Source organism: Echinops telfairi, unplaced genomic scaffold (assembly GCF_000313985.2).
Source record: "Echinops telfairi isolate 266 unplaced genomic scaffold, ASM31398v2 ScPeMD7_7420;HRSCAF=8458, whole genome shotgun sequence".
Classification (NCBI taxonomy): Eukaryota; Metazoa; Chordata; class Mammalia; order Afrosoricida; family Tenrecidae; genus Echinops; species Echinops telfairi.
Window position 1 is genome coordinate 1,751,114 of NW_022111320.1, and position 16,596 is coordinate 1,767,709.

The 16,596-nt window shown below is 44.9% G+C and overlaps 1 protein-coding gene across 1 annotated transcript in view; it reads left to right on the plus strand.

Moving 5' to 3' along the window:
- The window catches only part of KCNAB1 (potassium voltage-gated channel subfamily A regulatory beta subunit 1), a 289,270-nt gene that overhangs the window by 227,760 nt on the left and 44,914 nt on the right, over positions 1-16,596 (plus strand). The window contains exon 8 of the mRNA XM_004704128.2: positions 1,900-1,986. Coding sequence (XP_004704185.1) covers positions 1,900-1,986 — 87 coding nt within the window. The remainder of the gene's footprint in view (positions 1-1,899; positions 1,987-16,596) is intronic.

Below are 16,596 nucleotides of genomic sequence, written 5' to 3' on the forward strand. Positions count from 1 at the left end.
CGCACGCACGCACGCTCCAGTAACTCAGTGGGGCCACACACAGCACGGCGGGGCCAAGGTTTCTAGCCTTTGAGACCTGTGATAGCCCATTATTTGTTTGCTTGGGGATCCCGTTCTCCCTTGATTTCTTCCTTCTCACATACAGCTGCTTCCAAACACGGGTGACTGATGTCACTGTGCCTGATATGGTGACTTTAATTTCAAACTGTCCCTTGAGGGAACTGGCCATGCACAGGCCGCGTCATCAGGGCCGTTTGTTGAGAGGAGGCAGAACCTGTATGACGCCCGTCTGCACGAATCACTTCATGCGGCCTCCTGCGTAACAAACGAGCACCCCACACCATCCATCCTTTCTCAAGGAATGGAAAATGTTTCCGGAACTATATTCAGGCATTCCATTTTCCTGTCAGAAAAGTAATTGTGGCTGGCCTATAAACCAGTTTGAAGAATCAAATTTAAATGAGCCAAATTTAAATTTATAAGAGCCTCATTTAACATGCAATTAACTTTATACATATAATAAAAAAAGAAAAACCTCCGGTCTTCCTGAGGAATTAAGCAGGCTGATCAGGAAGTACTGTGCCTGGTGGAAATGAGATAAAATGACTCTTGAATACTGTCATCATTTTTGTTGCATAAAAGCATATACAATACATTCTATTTCAGGCAAGTATTAATTTAGTATGATTCATTAATTCTTTCTGGAGGGCCCCAGCGATGGAACCAAACGGCTAGAGTTGGCACACAGGTTTGGGGTACTAGAGATTTGTAAAGGCTCCCTCTCTCCTCTATGCTAACTCTTAGATCTCTCTCCTACCTATTGTCTTTGTTTCTTCCCCCCCACAAAATGGAGAATGATAGAAACCATCATTATTTTTGATTCTTCGAACTTTTTGTTCCAATCAGAAAAATGCCGCGGAAAGCCTTCGTTTGCCAAGTCTTTTACCCACAAACCGGGCCGCTCACCCCAAGGTCAGCTGCTCCAAGGGACAGAGAAGTGGCTCTCTACTCCATCACCCCCCAGGCAGCTCGACCGTGTCCCAAAGGGATTGAGTCAATGACCGGTTCCTTCACTTTTAAAACCCACGAGGAGATTATGACAGGGTTACGGTGATTTATTTATAGCTAAGCTTCCTTTTTAATAAGTTTGATGTACAATAAATGTATCTCCATGCCACTCTAAGCCATGAAATAATTCAAAGCAAACATCCATTTGTGTTTTTCAAAAGAAAGGAAAACAAATTCTCAAAGAGAAGCTGCTTTGTATGCTACACTCGGCTTCAGGACACTGCCCCATACGAGTCTCTGTGAGGGATCATTACTCAATATGCGTTTTTTGGGGGGTGGGAGAGCTCAGACCACGGAAAACAGGCAAAGACTTTTCTTTGTTAGAGCAAAGCCAGCCTCTGACTTGTGAATATTTTTAAAAGGTAGAAGGGGCTAATTAACCTGTTTCCCCGAAATTACGACATCCCCTGAAAATAAGACCTACTTACAGTTTTGCCTCTTGCTGAAATATAAGGCATCCCCCGAAAATAAGACCTCCCCAAAAATAAGGCCCCCCGAAGCTACTATGACTCCGGACTGTAGCAGCCGGCGCCACCGCACAGCTCACTGGTGGCCGCAGTGCAGCCAGAGAAGACAGGAAGTGTGAGATCTCTTTTAATAAAACAATAAACAAGAAATGTGGACCGTATTCTTCTTCATGGAAAAATAAGACCTCCCCTGAAAATAAGACCTAGCGCATCTTTGGAAGCAAAAATCTAAGACACTGTCTTATTTTCGGGGAAACAGGGTAGCATCATTGTATTCACTGTCATTTTGAAACTAAGCATTAACTCTCTTCAGCAGTTCTCATGTTTGGACTTTGGGGCTCTCTGTTTCCTGTGGCTCTTCTAGGACTGAAGGGCTCTCTCCAGAGGCTGCAGCTTGAGTACGTGGATGTGGTCTTTGCAAACCGGCCCGACAGTAACACCCCCATGGAAGGTGAGTGAAGAAACGAAATAAAAAGACTACAGCTATTGATTTCAGCGGGACGACTTCTTCCACTCGTGGTAGGAAATAAAATATATGCCGGTTGACCTGATGGAATTTGAAAAATAAAGACCTTTCGGGGTTCCCATCTTCAGGCTCAACCTTTACCCACAAAGCAAGAGCTCTGCCTCTGTGTCCTTCAGCTGCTGACGGGACTGGGATGCTGGTGCCTGCTGGAGTTGGCTATTCCAGGGACATTCCACTGCTGTGCTTTCACCATCTCCAGCAATAGAAGTAATTGAAGGTGGAGTTTATCACCCGGCCCTCGTTAGTGCTGGTAACATCCTAGGAGGTCTTCTGGTTGATAATGACTCCGGGTCTGATGAGTTTTCGATCTGCAGAGTGCAGCCCGACAGAGGTTTGTCTTGGGGAGTGACTGCTCAAAGCGAGGGCTCCTATTGGCCATTGCACTGTTGCCTCTGAAGCAGCTGCAGTCTCTTACCCCCTTTCTTTTACAATTGTTTTCAAGACTACGTCGTTAGGTTCTCCCCGTGGAAGCTTTCAGAATGCTCTTAAAACAGGTTTTCTCCTACTTACGATTAATCCCAGAGCCTGTGTAGGTCGGTTGAGAAAGAAGATCGTTTGGGAGGACAAGGAGGGCGGGGGGATAATATTTTAGCTAACTGAGTGATAATCTAGGGAGTATCACTAGCCAGAGGTAACTGAGTAGGAAGAGTCCTGGGAGGAAAAGCAAAAAGAAATATTCTGTTTACTTGAAGTCTATCATTTAGATAGATTTCCGGCTTTTAAATCATTGAAGCAGTGTGCGAAGCTACAACGACTCTGAAGGCAGTTTCCTCCCTGACCAGTCACACGGCAGCCCTGGGCCGTGTCGTCAGTCAGCGTCTGTGACGAGCGTTCGCAGCGTCTAGGCTATGTCCAAGCTTTAGAGGCTCTAAAGGACTGGGCCGGGTATGGATTTTCCTACGCATTGCATTTCTGCACACACCCACACATTATGGAAACTCTTTTCTAACGCCATGTATCTTTTATATACAGAGAGAGAAATGTTAAAATGTATAAATCCAATTTTCTACCTTGGGTTTTCTGCCTTCCTGGTGCTGGGAAAAGAGTTTTTTGCTAGAAAGTAGCATTAGAGTCTTAGAGCATAAGTGATTATCCACGAAACTGACATAAAGATGGATATTTTTTGTCAAAGCAAACTGATCTATTTGATAAGGCAAACCTTATGCATTTTATTAGGACGTAAAATATTTGTTGCAAGAATAATCAGATGTCACACTGTTCTCAGTGACACATTGGAACAGGTAAAGCCATTTAGTGAGTGAGAGTGTCAAATGTGGTCTTGGGGGAGGGGGAGGCTGGCTATGAAAGGCTGAAACTACTTCCCATATTAAGCCCTCGGGATGGTTTTCTTGTCGAAACCATGCCCTTTGCAATTATACCTTATGCAGAAAAACGGAACATCTGCGAATCTTCAAGGGCCTGTTGCCTGTCCCCCGCCAACTTTCAATTCTAGGGCATATTGTAGGCTTCGCTCTAAAGGGAACATCATCACTTACGTTATACTAATAGAAGAAGCAGGGAGCTCGGGACAAACCGTGTGATACTGACAAGAACATGGTGTCTCTTGGGTAAGCATTGCCTATGCCTTAAAAATCATTAGCAGGACCCTCATGCTTAAAATATATGCAGATGTAGCTGCTGAGGGAATGTGTAGCTGCAACCAGGTCTGGCTTCTACTCCTACTGGAGACATTGTACACATCCCTCGAGTTTCTTATATGAAATTTCCCTGAGCAGAGTAGGAAGTTATTTTATCATGACTCATGGTCCAAGTTCAATAGGCTGCTGAACGGCTTCACGTAAAGTGCTCATGGGTGTACATGTTGATCAGGTCAAGGAACGTGGCCTCTTGTGACTCAGTGGCAATCAAGTACATTGAACTGTACTGCAGCACCACCGTCACCCACACACCCAGGGAGCCCCCCCTTCAGGCAAGCCCATCGCAGTTCCAAGATTCCTCCTTGGAGGGCTTTGCCGGGGTATCCATAGGCAATTCTTTAAGCGAGGCTTGGTCCCGATCTCACTGGCTTCCAGGGGCTCCCTAGCTTTCAGACAATCTGTGTCCTCAAACTTAGTATACTCTCCATGGGCCCAGTGGAAACAACCATTTGAAACTAGTCATTAAAAAAACTTCTTGCACCTTTAGTCTTTCTGCTTTGCTATAACAGAAAAAAAGAGTACTGATCATGGGTGCTCCTGGAGAGAGGATACTGGAAACAAGGAGATAAGGATCGGCAGGTCCCCCGGGGTATATTTGCTGCCCTTAAAATGGGGAAATGGTCTCTGAACTCCTTCTGGCTTTGTGAGTGTGATTGAGTCATTTTTGCAATGATTTTGTAAGTCATATGTGTGTGGAAGCACAAGTTATACAACTCCCATGGAGTTTACCTTAGGAAGGTTATTAGTATTTCAAGAATCCATCCATGAGGCAAGCATGACCCTGAGTTCCCTACAGTAATCCTTCATTAGTCAGTGATCCTCACCAGCCTTTAATTAATTATTCCGTTTGTTCTTTGAATACCGAGACAAAGGCATCACAAGATATGTGCCCACTTGATATTTTTGTGTGCATGCATTTGTTTAGTAATGACAGAAGAAAAAGAAAATCCTTCGGACCATTCATCTGCAGCCCTTGTCTGAGCAACTCACGTTGATCCCTTTAGGCTGCACTGCACCCATTTCCATTTGATGTAGGTGAGGTCACCAAGTGCCAACAGACAAATCCACTCTTGCAAAGTCAAGTCCATCGCATAACAACCCTACAGGACAGAGTAGAACTTCGCCAGAGAGTTTCCAAGGCTGCCCATCACTGCTGGGGCAGACGCCACACCTTTCTCTCTCAGAGTGACTGGGGGGTCAAGTCCCCGACCTTTCAGTTAGCAGGGAAGGCTTTAACCACTACCATTTAAAAGGGGTTGTCAAAAACATATTCCTGCAGGTCCATCCGTTAGATCTACAGGTGTTGGTACTGAGCTGTATGTGTGAGACTGAGTATCTCACAGTAGATCACCCTTTCTGGTTTCCACCATTCCTTATCTGCCCATATAGTGCATAGCACAATGTGCACAGACTTATTTTGCTGAAACATCCATTTTAAACCTGAGAGGCCTAAACGCTTTCCTAATGAGCGAGCTTAGTCCCATTCAACCCTAACTTGTCTCCATCACTGATCACCAAATAGAGAGGAATTCTAAAAGGGGGCTCCACCGAGTCTCCAAACCCCACGTATGCAAGCATTCTCAGAGGTCACGTGTGCCCACATTGGGTAGCTCTAAGGCACATTTTAAAGGCTTTAGACTTAAACGGCATTGAAATGCAAACCTACGTCAATTAATCTGTACCATTACAGAATGTTAATTAGGAGCATTTCTAAAATAAACCAGGATGGATATCATCCAGTTTCCACATCTCATACAGCAACCAATTGAGCCAGAAGATCAGCAGCACTGCCTTCTTTATAATATAGTGGCGTCCCACATCCAATGAGTTGCCTTCTTGTCTTGCTTACAAAATCGAAAAACAGATTGGGTCGCTTCAAGGAATGACTGTGGATTCCACATGTACCAGCAGTGAAGAGTGGTGGGTGGGACACTTCATCTGCAACCTCCGACCCTGTGGACTATCATTCGACACCTCAGAGTCACGAAGATGTTCCCGGCAACAGAGAGGGACATGGGTACTTTTTTCCCCTCTTGTTTGTTTTTTTCTGGTTCCCCTCATAGTAAGTCACTTTTCTTCCACTGCATCTGCCATCCATCCGTCTCTTCTACAAGAGCTGGCATCGACGGCATGCTTGCCCTTCTAGAAAAAACCTTCCCCACGCCCCATGCCTTCTTTCTGATGGCTTCATCCCAACAGATGCCTGGCAGTTCCTTGTGCGCTGTGACACTCGGATGCTGAACTCTGAAGCACCATAGATTGTCTGGGGAGTTCATTTTAGACAGGAGGAAGTTCATTCCCACGCGAGTGTGCCAAGCAATTCCCACACGAGTGTGCCAAGCATGGAGAGACCCGACGGCATGTGCATGTCTAAGGAAGAGGGCTGGGTTTCCCATCCCTCTTGCATGCCAGCCTCGTGCCTCCCTGGACACGTTTCTCCCAGCTCCAGGAGAGCAGCGATGAGCCCCAGTCACAAACAGTGGCGGGCAACTGTGTGTGCTGTCTGTAACAACAGCCCAAAGAGGGGGCTTTCTTAGTGTGACAGCTTAATAAGAGGAAAAAAGAAAAAAGGACACTAATTTATTGAGTAAAGAATGATGATGTTTTAAAATGAATTTCGTTTGCATTTTAAAAACACTTCAAATTGAATCTTTTTACTTTTCATCTCGTACTTTTTGTCAAAACCAGTTAGTCTCACAAAATCCCTGAGTCATTATATACTGCAAATATTCCCATCCTAATTACAGTTTAGTAATTTTTTTTTCTGCTAGTAGGTCAATGCAGGCTTATAAAACATTTGGCTTCAAATTAGAGACATAAGACTAAAGTTTGCTTTACTTAATTCTTGTAATACGTATCACAGTAAACAATTCATTCCATAGGTCCATACTTTTTCTAAGCCATTTTTAGTGCTGTCCTATGCTCTTGTCTTGATGCCCAGGAATCTAGGATGCTGGATGACCACTCAGGAAAGAGCAGAATGCAGGGAGGGGATGCTGCAACATCCCAAATGTCTGGTGTTTTGCCAATCCCAGAAGCACTGCGCTGGAGTAAATAGCATCCAAAGTAAAGTTTTCAGAAACTAAAATGTAATGACCTATTATCTTCAAATAGCATTTATTTCTCATGGATCAGCCCTGCAGCCCTTATGTTTTATTATCTTCCCTGAAACACGCCTCCAAACCTCTCCCAACAAACCATAATAATAGGAAGAAATTGCGTGTGGTCACCATGCTGTCCAGTAGAAAATTAGGATAGCAGCCACAGATGTCATTTGAATTTGCTAATAGCCACATGAGGCGTTGGTGGCACAGTGGGTTAGCATTGGGCTACCAACCACAAGGTCAGCAGTTCGAACACACTATTATCAAAAACGTGAGGCTCACTTGTAAGTTTTACAATCTCAGAAACCCATAGAGGCAGTTCGACTCTGTCCTCTATGTCAGGATGGACACGATGAGTGTGCTTTTGGGTTGAGTAGCCACATTAAACAAATTAAAAGTTCATTGTAATCATATATTTTAGTTGACCAATATATCCAAATTTTCCTCTCAACATGTGAGCAATAAAAAGATATTTAATGAGATATTTGACATTCTTTCCCTCATAGTCTTTGCTATGTATTTCTATTATTTGCTGTCTTTCATAGGGACAAATTACTGACACCTCAATTTGAACTATCCCCATTTTAAGTGATCACTAGCCACATGTACCTAATAGTTACTGTATTTCACTACATAGGTCTGTAAACTATATATCTCACTTAGCTGAGGCCCAAGTACATAGTAAGTACTGAATAAGTATTTCTTGCATGGATGGAAGGATGGTGGATTGGATGAATAAGTATATGAGTCCTTGAATCAATGAAGCTCTAAAGGAAATGGGTTCAACTTAATTCTTCTCTTTTTAAAAACCTATTTTGGTTTCCTAGACTCTATACGGAGCCCTGGTGGCACCGTGTGCTACAAATCAGGCCCCTCGCCACAAGTTCGGCAGTTAGAAGCCAGCACCCTCTCCATAGGAGAAAGATGAGGCTGTTTGCTGCCAAAGAGCTTTAAAATCTCAGAAACTCAAAAGACCCAACTATACTCTGTCCTCTCGTTTCACTCTGAATCACAGTGGCAGTGGGTTTTTAACAGCTATAAACATTCCGGCATGTGACCTAGTTCAGCATATTTCAAGTAATGTTAAAAAGAACAGATTGGTGACCCAGGGCGTTCTTCCACACCAATTCTTCTCATCAGTACTAAGTCTAGCATCAGATACTGGTCTCTCCAGAAATCTGATTGATACCTAACTCAGCAGAAATAGATGGCTGATTCTGTGTCCCTGACTCTTACTATATCAAATATAAACTTCTAACGCATTCTATTTGTGACTCTGGCCAGGCTGCCTCCCAGAGCTGCGAGTGTCCATCTGATCCGTTTCAGCTCCTGGCTTGAAAATCTGGGGTAGCTGATTTTTCTGTAAATTAGTTTAGAGAAAACTATTCTCATATCCAAGAAGATAAGCTAAATCCTACTGTGTCGGTGGGGAGGAGAGGCGGGGAGTGAAATGTGTTCAAATGTTACAAAAATCACTATTATTCTCATTTTGCCTGCAAACTCACCAAAACTGTACCGCTACTACAGGCTTATCTTTACAAAAATAAGTCATGTCCCCAAAGAAGTTCACTTCATCCATTCAAAGAAAGGACAAGTGAACTTCAAGTTCAGTGGGATGGCTCAGCTTGTTAGAGCATCTTCAGCTTCTGTGCATTGTGGGCCTCCTTCTCATTGGAGCAACACGTCTGCATAGTGGACTGGGCCAGTCAATCAAACCCAAACTCAAACTCACTGTCATCCAGTGGATGCAATTCATCGTGACCCCACAGAACAGGGTAGAACTGTACCTGTCAGTTTCTGAGGGTGGAACTGTTTACGGGAGTAGAAAGCCTCATCTTTCTCCCCGGGCTTTCAAAAACAGCTTCAAATCTGGATTTACTACTGATGAGAGAGAGTTCCTACCCTCACCTGCTCAAGTTCTTTACCTGAAAACGGAGGTATCCCATAAAGCAACACACGAATGAGCCCACCACCTTACAACAGAGACGAGCAAAAAGAAGCCCCCCACCCTCCAGATGTCTCATAATCATACACATAGGAAATCTCCCTCTCCATCTAGCTCTTCTCAGGAGTAACCTTGGAACATAACCCAAGGCTCTGAAAGTCATATGGAGGTGACCAGCCTACGGAGTCACCCGAGGTCATGCCGGAATTGACTGCCCTTCATCATGCAGCAAGAGCCCATGGCAGCATTCACACACACTTCACTCTTGCACTGCTGCCTCGGGTTGGCTGAATCTTCCGTTGTTTGGGGCTGTCAAAAAGTCACTAGCAACTCCCAGCGAGCCCCTGCGTGCGCGATAGAGCTGCTCAGTCGGTCTTCAGACGCGGATCCCAGACGCCTTCTGTGGCACGCGGGGGAGGTGTCCAACAGCAAACCCTCTGGCTACTGGTGGAGCTTGACAGTTTATGCCCCCCAATGACTCCTCCAGAGTCTTCTGTTGTTGTTGTCAGGTGCTGTAGTGTCTGTAGTTCTGACCGCCAGCAATCCCATGTAACAGGAGAAGTGGCCCATACGGCTTCCTAGGCAGCCGTGTATACGGAACCTGATGGCCAGGTCTCCCTCTCTCAAGAGTCCCAGCTACGACCTTTGAGGTTCGCAGCTAAGCGCCTCCCTGCTGCACTACCAGAGCACTCTCTTGCCTTTTTACCATCTCTGTGAGGCTTCCAGGCTCATTGAAAAGGATCCCTGGTGGTTCCGTGGCTCAAGTGCCCAGCTGCGAACTGAAAGGTTGGTGGTTCAAACCCACCAGTCATGCCACAGGAGAAAGGTGGGGCAGGCTACTTCCCTAGATTTGCAGCCTTGGAGATGCCGTGGGACAGTTGCACTCTGGCCTGCGGGGTCTAAGGAGTTGGAGTCCACTCAACAGAAGTGGGTGCAGGCTCATTCAAACAGTTTTCAGAGTTAGCTAAGACCACCACCACCACCACCTTGTCTGTGTGCCGTCTCCAGTAGACACGGTTGTGTTCACGATTGTGGGTTGTTCTTATCGTTCTCTAACTTCGTCACAGAGTCCAGTTTCTCTGACTTGCCAACATACAGATTGGGTAACTACGGTGAGAGGCTACCACCTTGACACACACCTTCCTGATTTTCAACCATGTAGCATCCTCCTTGTTCTCTTTGGATGACTGCCTTTTGTTCGACGTACAGGTGCCACATGAGCCCAGCTGTGGGTTCGGGAACCCCGATTCTTTGTAATGTTGTACACGACTGTGTGATGAGCCAATGAACTGCCCTTCGGATCAGTGAGCAGCACAAGCTTCTTTGCTGACGATGAAGATGACTTGAAGTAGTCATTAATGAGAACCGGAGACTTTAACTCTACGTAAAGAACACCAAAGTCCTCACAGCTGGACCAATTAGCAACACCAGGCTAAACAAAGAAAACAATGTAATTGTCAAGGATTTCTTTTTATTTAGAGCCACAATCGGTACCCAGGGAAGCAGCAGTCAGGACACCAAGCAGCATAGGCAGTGAGTCGATCTGCTGGGAAATGTCACTTTACAGTGTCCAAAGCAGAGGTGTTACGACGGTGCCTAGGCGTGCTTGAACCAGTCCACCATTCTCTCTCTCTCTCTCTTTCTCTCTCTCTCTCTGTGTGTTTATAAAGTGTGTGTATGTGTGTGTGTGTACTTTGAACAACTGCTTACCCACTAGTGTCAAATTAAGGAGACAGCAGTGGCTTTAACATTGTGTGTGTGTGTGTGTGTGTGTGTGTGTGTGTGTGTGTGTGTGTAGAAGGAAGTAGCTTCTGAAAAAGGAAGGAAACGGTGTGCAGAGAAATAGCATCTCAGCTTTCGGTGGCAAAGACTAGAAGGGAGGAAGTGCCAAGGGGATAATCTGATAACGCTGCTGATCTGTTCTGCCTGGTAGCTCTCATTCTTCTTTCTTTTCCTTTTTATTGTGAGTTAGACCAAGGTTTAAAGAGCAAAGTAACGTATCCAGCTTTCTCCCGGTGTTTCTTTTTCCATGCCTCCTTTTTCCCTAAACCTTCAGGATTTGTGCTTTGTGTTCATGCTGCCCTTTGGATCAGGTGTGGCTGGTTGTTCTGAAGTGTGCATACCTCCCTAGTGTGAGTGTTCCCCTAGAGACCTGAAGATGGAGCCACGGGGAGGTGGGGAGGGGTGAGAGGGGTGAATTCAGTTCTAATCCTGAAGGGTGACTAAGGACCATAGTCTTGGGGGTCCCACCAGTCTCTATCTGACCTGGAATCCTGGTTCTTTTATCATCTTGAGTTCCGTTCCATAGTTTTCTCCCACTCTTTCCAGGAGACTTTAATGTGATCCCTTTCAGGGCAGTTGGTAGGGGCAGCGGGCACCAACTAGTTCTTCTAGCAGCCAGGTTGTAGACGTTGATAAACCATGGGTTCTCAACCACCTCATATGAATGTGAACAGTGGACAATGAATAGAGAAGACTGGAGAAAAATGGGTGCATTTGAATTGTGTTGATCATAATATTGTATTATGATGAATAACAATTATGATTATTGTTATTCATTTCTGACTGTACCATGGATTTTTAGTAGAATAAACAAATCTGCCTTGGAAAAGTACAGCCCGAATTCTCCTTAGAAGCAAAGATGGCAAGACTTTGAAGTACTTTGAACATGTGATCAGGAGGGGCTGTTTGTAGAGAAGCACATTGTGCTTAGTGACGTAGAAGGTCATCAAAAAAGAAGACCCCCACACAAGGTGGCTTGGCTGTACCACAGCCCTGAAGGTCAGGACGGACAGACCAGACAGCGTCTCTCTAGCGCATAGACTCCCTGTAAGTCGGGATTGGCTCAATGGCCCCTTCCCAAGAACACTCATCTGGTGCCTTTGTTTGCGTTTTCTCAGAAAATCAAAGATTCCCAGCCACGTTCCCGAAAGTCTTGGTTGGAAGAAAAGCTCCCAGAGAAGGATGCGCACATATTCCTGCAATTTAACTCCTCCCGGTATACCGCTCCACCTCCCACCCCTTTTCTCTCTTCCCATCTTCAGGCAACAGTGAAACCAATGGGAGTTGAACCTCATCATTAGTGAGACACAGGAGGAGGCGGGGAGGGTCCTTTGTACATGTGTCCTCTCCTCCCTCTTAAGTTGTTTCTAGTTCAATGGGGGGAGGGGCGGGAGGAGGCGGCAAATCAGGAAGAATGCTTCCTCCACTCAGCACAGCTGTCAGTTGAGACACAGCTGCCTAGTCTTCTGGGACTATAGGTGTGTGACTTACGTGAACTTCCTTCTGTGTGAGTTGTCATCTTCCTGAAAACTATCTGCAGTTGTGACAAGGTTTAGTTCCGTATTCTGAGGGGACGTCAGCTCTGTCTCCGGAGAATTTATTTCTCTGAATTCTTCACTGTGCTGCAGCCAGTCTGCAATGACACCTGCAGGACTCCCGCCCGGCAGCTCGGGAGCGCCCCCAGGTGGGGTTGTGGAATTTTCTTTTTTCTTTTTTTTCCAAAATCATTTTATTGGGGGCTCATATCACTCTTATCACAATCCATCCATCCGTCCATTGCATCATGGCCATCTGTACATGTGTTGCCATCATCATTCTCAAAACATTTGCTTTCTGCTTAGCCCTTGGTATCAGCTCCTCATTTTTTCTCTTCCCTCCCGCACACTCCCTCCCTCATGAACCGTCACACTAATTTATAAATAATTATTATTTTGTCATGTCTTACACTGACTGATGTCTCCTTTTGCCTACTTTTCTGTTGTCCACTCCCCTGGAAGGGGGTTGGTTATGGGATTTTTTCTTTTCTTTTAATTTTTAAAATCATTTTATTGGGGGCTCATATCACTCTTATCACAATCCATCCATCCGTCCATTGCATCATGGCCATCTGTACATGTGTTGCCATCATCATTCTCAAAACATTTGCTTTCTGCTTGAGCCCCTGGTATCAGCTCCTCATTTTTCCCCGGTATCCCCACTCTGCCTTAACCTCATGAACTCTTGATAGTTTATAAATTATTATTATTTTGTCATATCTTACATTGTCTGATGTCTCCCTCACCCACTTTTCTGTTGTCCATCCCCCAGGAAGGAAGTTATATGTAGGTCCTTGTAATTGGTTCCCCCTTTCTACCCTCCCCTCCCTCCATCCTGTGGGATTTTTTTATCATGCTACTTATAGTCCGCTGGAATGGAGCCCGCACCTGCTCTTAGGACCCCATGTCCCCGAGTAGAACTCTGCTCCACAGGGGTTTCAGAGCTGTGATCTTCACAAAAACGGAGTCCAAGGCTAGACAAATTGGCGCCTCAAAACCATTGACTTTGGTGCATGTTCTCCCGTGTATATTCTTAACAACAAAAATAAAATAAGAGTCTAGGGAAGCAGATGTGGCAGCTAGGGACCATTCGTGTCTTCTGGCCTCATGGTAATGAGACTAAGAGTTTTGTTGTTGTTGTTGTTGTTGTTGTTGTTGTTAGCTGCCGGCGAGTCGGTTCCGACTCATACTGACCCTGTGCACAAGAGAACAAAACACAGCTCCAGTCCCGCACCCTCCTCACAATCGTCATGTCTGAGTCCCTTGTGGCAGCCCCTGCGTTAATCCATCACCTTGGGAATCAGCCTCCTTTCCAGTGACTCACGACTTGAACAAGTGTGATGTCTTTTTCCAAACACTGTCCTCTCCCGATCATCTGCCAATTGTACAGGAGACAACGTCTTCTCATCCGCTCCCCTAAGGAGCGTTGTGGCTTCCCCTCCTGCAAGGCAGATTTGTTTGTTCTTCCGCAAGTCCCTGGAACTTTCAATGTCCTTCATGGGCACTTAACTCAAATACAATCATTGCCCAACTTCCCCATGCATACGAAGGACTGAAAATAGCATGTCTTGGGGTACATGCACCTTAGTTCTCAACGGGAGAACTAAGCTTCACTTTTTAATATGGTAAAGAGGTCTTCTGTGGCAGACGTGGCATGCAATATGTCTTTGCCTTCTTAGCTATTGTATTTATGGAAGCAGATGGCCAGGCCTTTGTTCACAGTGCTACCAGGTGGGTTTGAACCACTGACCTTTACATTAATAGTATGCTGTGTTAGACAGGGTTCTCTAGAGAGATAAAACCAAATTCCTGATAATTTAATACATTTATTTATAAAGATAATTAGATATATAACAAGAAATGAACTGTTAAATCATATACAGATAAATATATAATACAAGAAATAAACAAGTTAAATTAGAAAGCACTACAAATGGCTTAGTGCAACTCACGTCCGTGAGAGAAAGTTGAGAGACTAGCAGTCCTTCAAGTCTCTGTCTGATGCCAGATCTTCCTCTATTTGTAGAGAGAGCTAGGCTATGTCAGCACAGCAGCCAATCACAAGGCAGGTCACCAACAGCCAGTCCCCAGCTCCAGAGAAGTCTTAAAGGGACCTCAACTTACAGCAACACAGTCCACAGGCTAGGCGTCCCACAGGCAGTGTAGCCTTTCAATTGAGGCACAGAACACGCAAGGCAGCCGCACACTGGTCCGCTGATCACAGAGCGAGAGACAAGAAAGGCAAGGCTCACCAAGGCATTTATCTCTCTGCCCTTCAGTCAATCCCACCTGCATTTATCAGCCAGGCTGGCACAATAAACTATCTCAAACGCAAACCATTTGCATCACCCAAAGATCTTAAGTAACAAAAGCAAATTCTTTTTAGAAGAAAGAAAGTGAATCCTTTCATGTTTTCAGTAATATCAGGCGATACTCAGGTGTCAGGGCAGGATCCATGTCCAAACTAGAAGAATTCCTCTTTTAAAAACTGACTGGCCACAGACACTGCAGGCTGCTAACCGAGAGGACCAGTGTCCTGTAATCTTCTGAGGACCTAACTTGAAGCTTAAGAGATGAAGATGTCAACCAAGCATGTAAGGAAGTTGCACAACTCTGGGATTTTAGTTGGCTTAAGATTATTAGTTTGTTTTTAAGTTTCTGTAATCTTCACTTTGCAGGGATGTAAGGTCCAGGTTTAATTATTCTCAATCCACATATATTTTAATGAGGTGGAATTTATTCACTGTTTCCTAAATCCTATAGAATGTGACAGATAGTAATTGTGGCCGCCTCCACCATTTCATCGGGATAGAAACCTTCTCTTTCCTCATTATCAGTCAGTATTAAAGAGCCCTGGTGGCATAGTGTTTACACGTTGGGCTGTTAACCCCAAGGTCAGCAGTTCAAACCCACCAGCCGCTTTGTGGGAGAAAGACAGCGCTTTCTACTCCTGTAAAGATTTCTTCTCAGAAACTCACAGGAATAGTTCTACCCTGCCCTCTAGGACCACCATGAGTCAGTATTGACCCAATGGCAGTGAGTTTGGATTTGGTTTTATTTGGTATTAACCACGCATTTCAAAAACAAAAACAAGCTCACTGTCATGGAGTCAATGCTTATCATAACAGGAATCCCGTTATCCAGCGGAAATGAAGCCATATATGTGTACATGCTCCAGGAATAGGTGCCACTTTATGACCCATTTTCTACGTCATGATTTCTTGGAGAGTGTCAGCAGGCAGACCCGAGTCTAGGTAGGAAGACAGGAGGTGTTGATAAGAGAGGATTACAGGGAACTAATGAGGACAGAGAGCAAGCTGTGCCTTTGCCTCTGGCAAGCTCCTTGTCCGTTCTTATCTAAATGTAAAATGAAGACTCATCCTCCTGATAGAATTAAAGAGTGTTTGTCTGGGGCGGGAAGGAATCCTCTGTGAAAATGTACCCCTCGTTAACTAGTGAAAACGATCTACATGGAGCATTATGCTCTTTTATAACCTGTCTACATGGGATCCAACTGATGACAGCCCTGGAAAGATGGGCTAGCAGAGCCTCAGGAGGCAGGGAATTCATGCGAATAAGGCGAGAAAGCTCAAACGAGGAGCAGTAGGATGGTGGTATAACTCCAACCCTGGAACCAGGGTCCCTATATTGTACGTGCAGAAACTGTTGGGCCAGTGGGGGCTTTGCTCTGTATATTCTCAACCACGACAGCAACTACAAGATAAATAAAAGTTATCTATGCGATGGGCCTTCAACACGTTTATGGAGAAATGCTATTATCATTGCACTCCATTTTGACACAAATATCTTGAAGTGCTCTATAGATCATATTTTCGCAACAAAAATACAAGGGGGTACCCCCAAAATACCGGATTTTTTCAAAGTTTCATATTTAAATTTTTTTTTTACAAAACAACCTTATCACCTTTAAAGCACTCTCCATGACACTTAACCCATTTGTCAAATCTGCAATTCCATTCTTGGAAACATTTTTTAAACTCATCTCTTTGGATGGCAGACAGCACCTCCCTCAGTCTTTTTTAAAAATCATTTTATTAGGGGCTCATACAACTCTTATCACAATCCATACATCCATCAATTGTGTCAAGCACATTTGTACATATGTTGCCATCATCGTTCTCAAAGCACCTGCTTTCTACTTGAGCCCTTGGTATCAGCTCCTCATTTTTCCCCTCCCTCCCTGTTCCCCCTCCCCCCTGAACCCTATATAATTTATAAATTATTATTATTTTGTCATATCTTACACCATCCGATGTCTCCCTCACCCACTTCTCCACTGTCCATCCCCCAGGGAGGAAGTTATATGTAGACCTTGTAATCTGTTCCCCCTTTCTCCCTCACCTTCCCTCTACCCTCCCGATATCACCACTCTCACCACTGGTGAGAGGGGTTCATCTGTCCTGGATTCCCTGTATTTCCAGTTCTTATCTGTGCCAGTGTCCATCCTCCGGTCCAGCCAGATATGTAAGGTAGAATTGGGATCATGATAG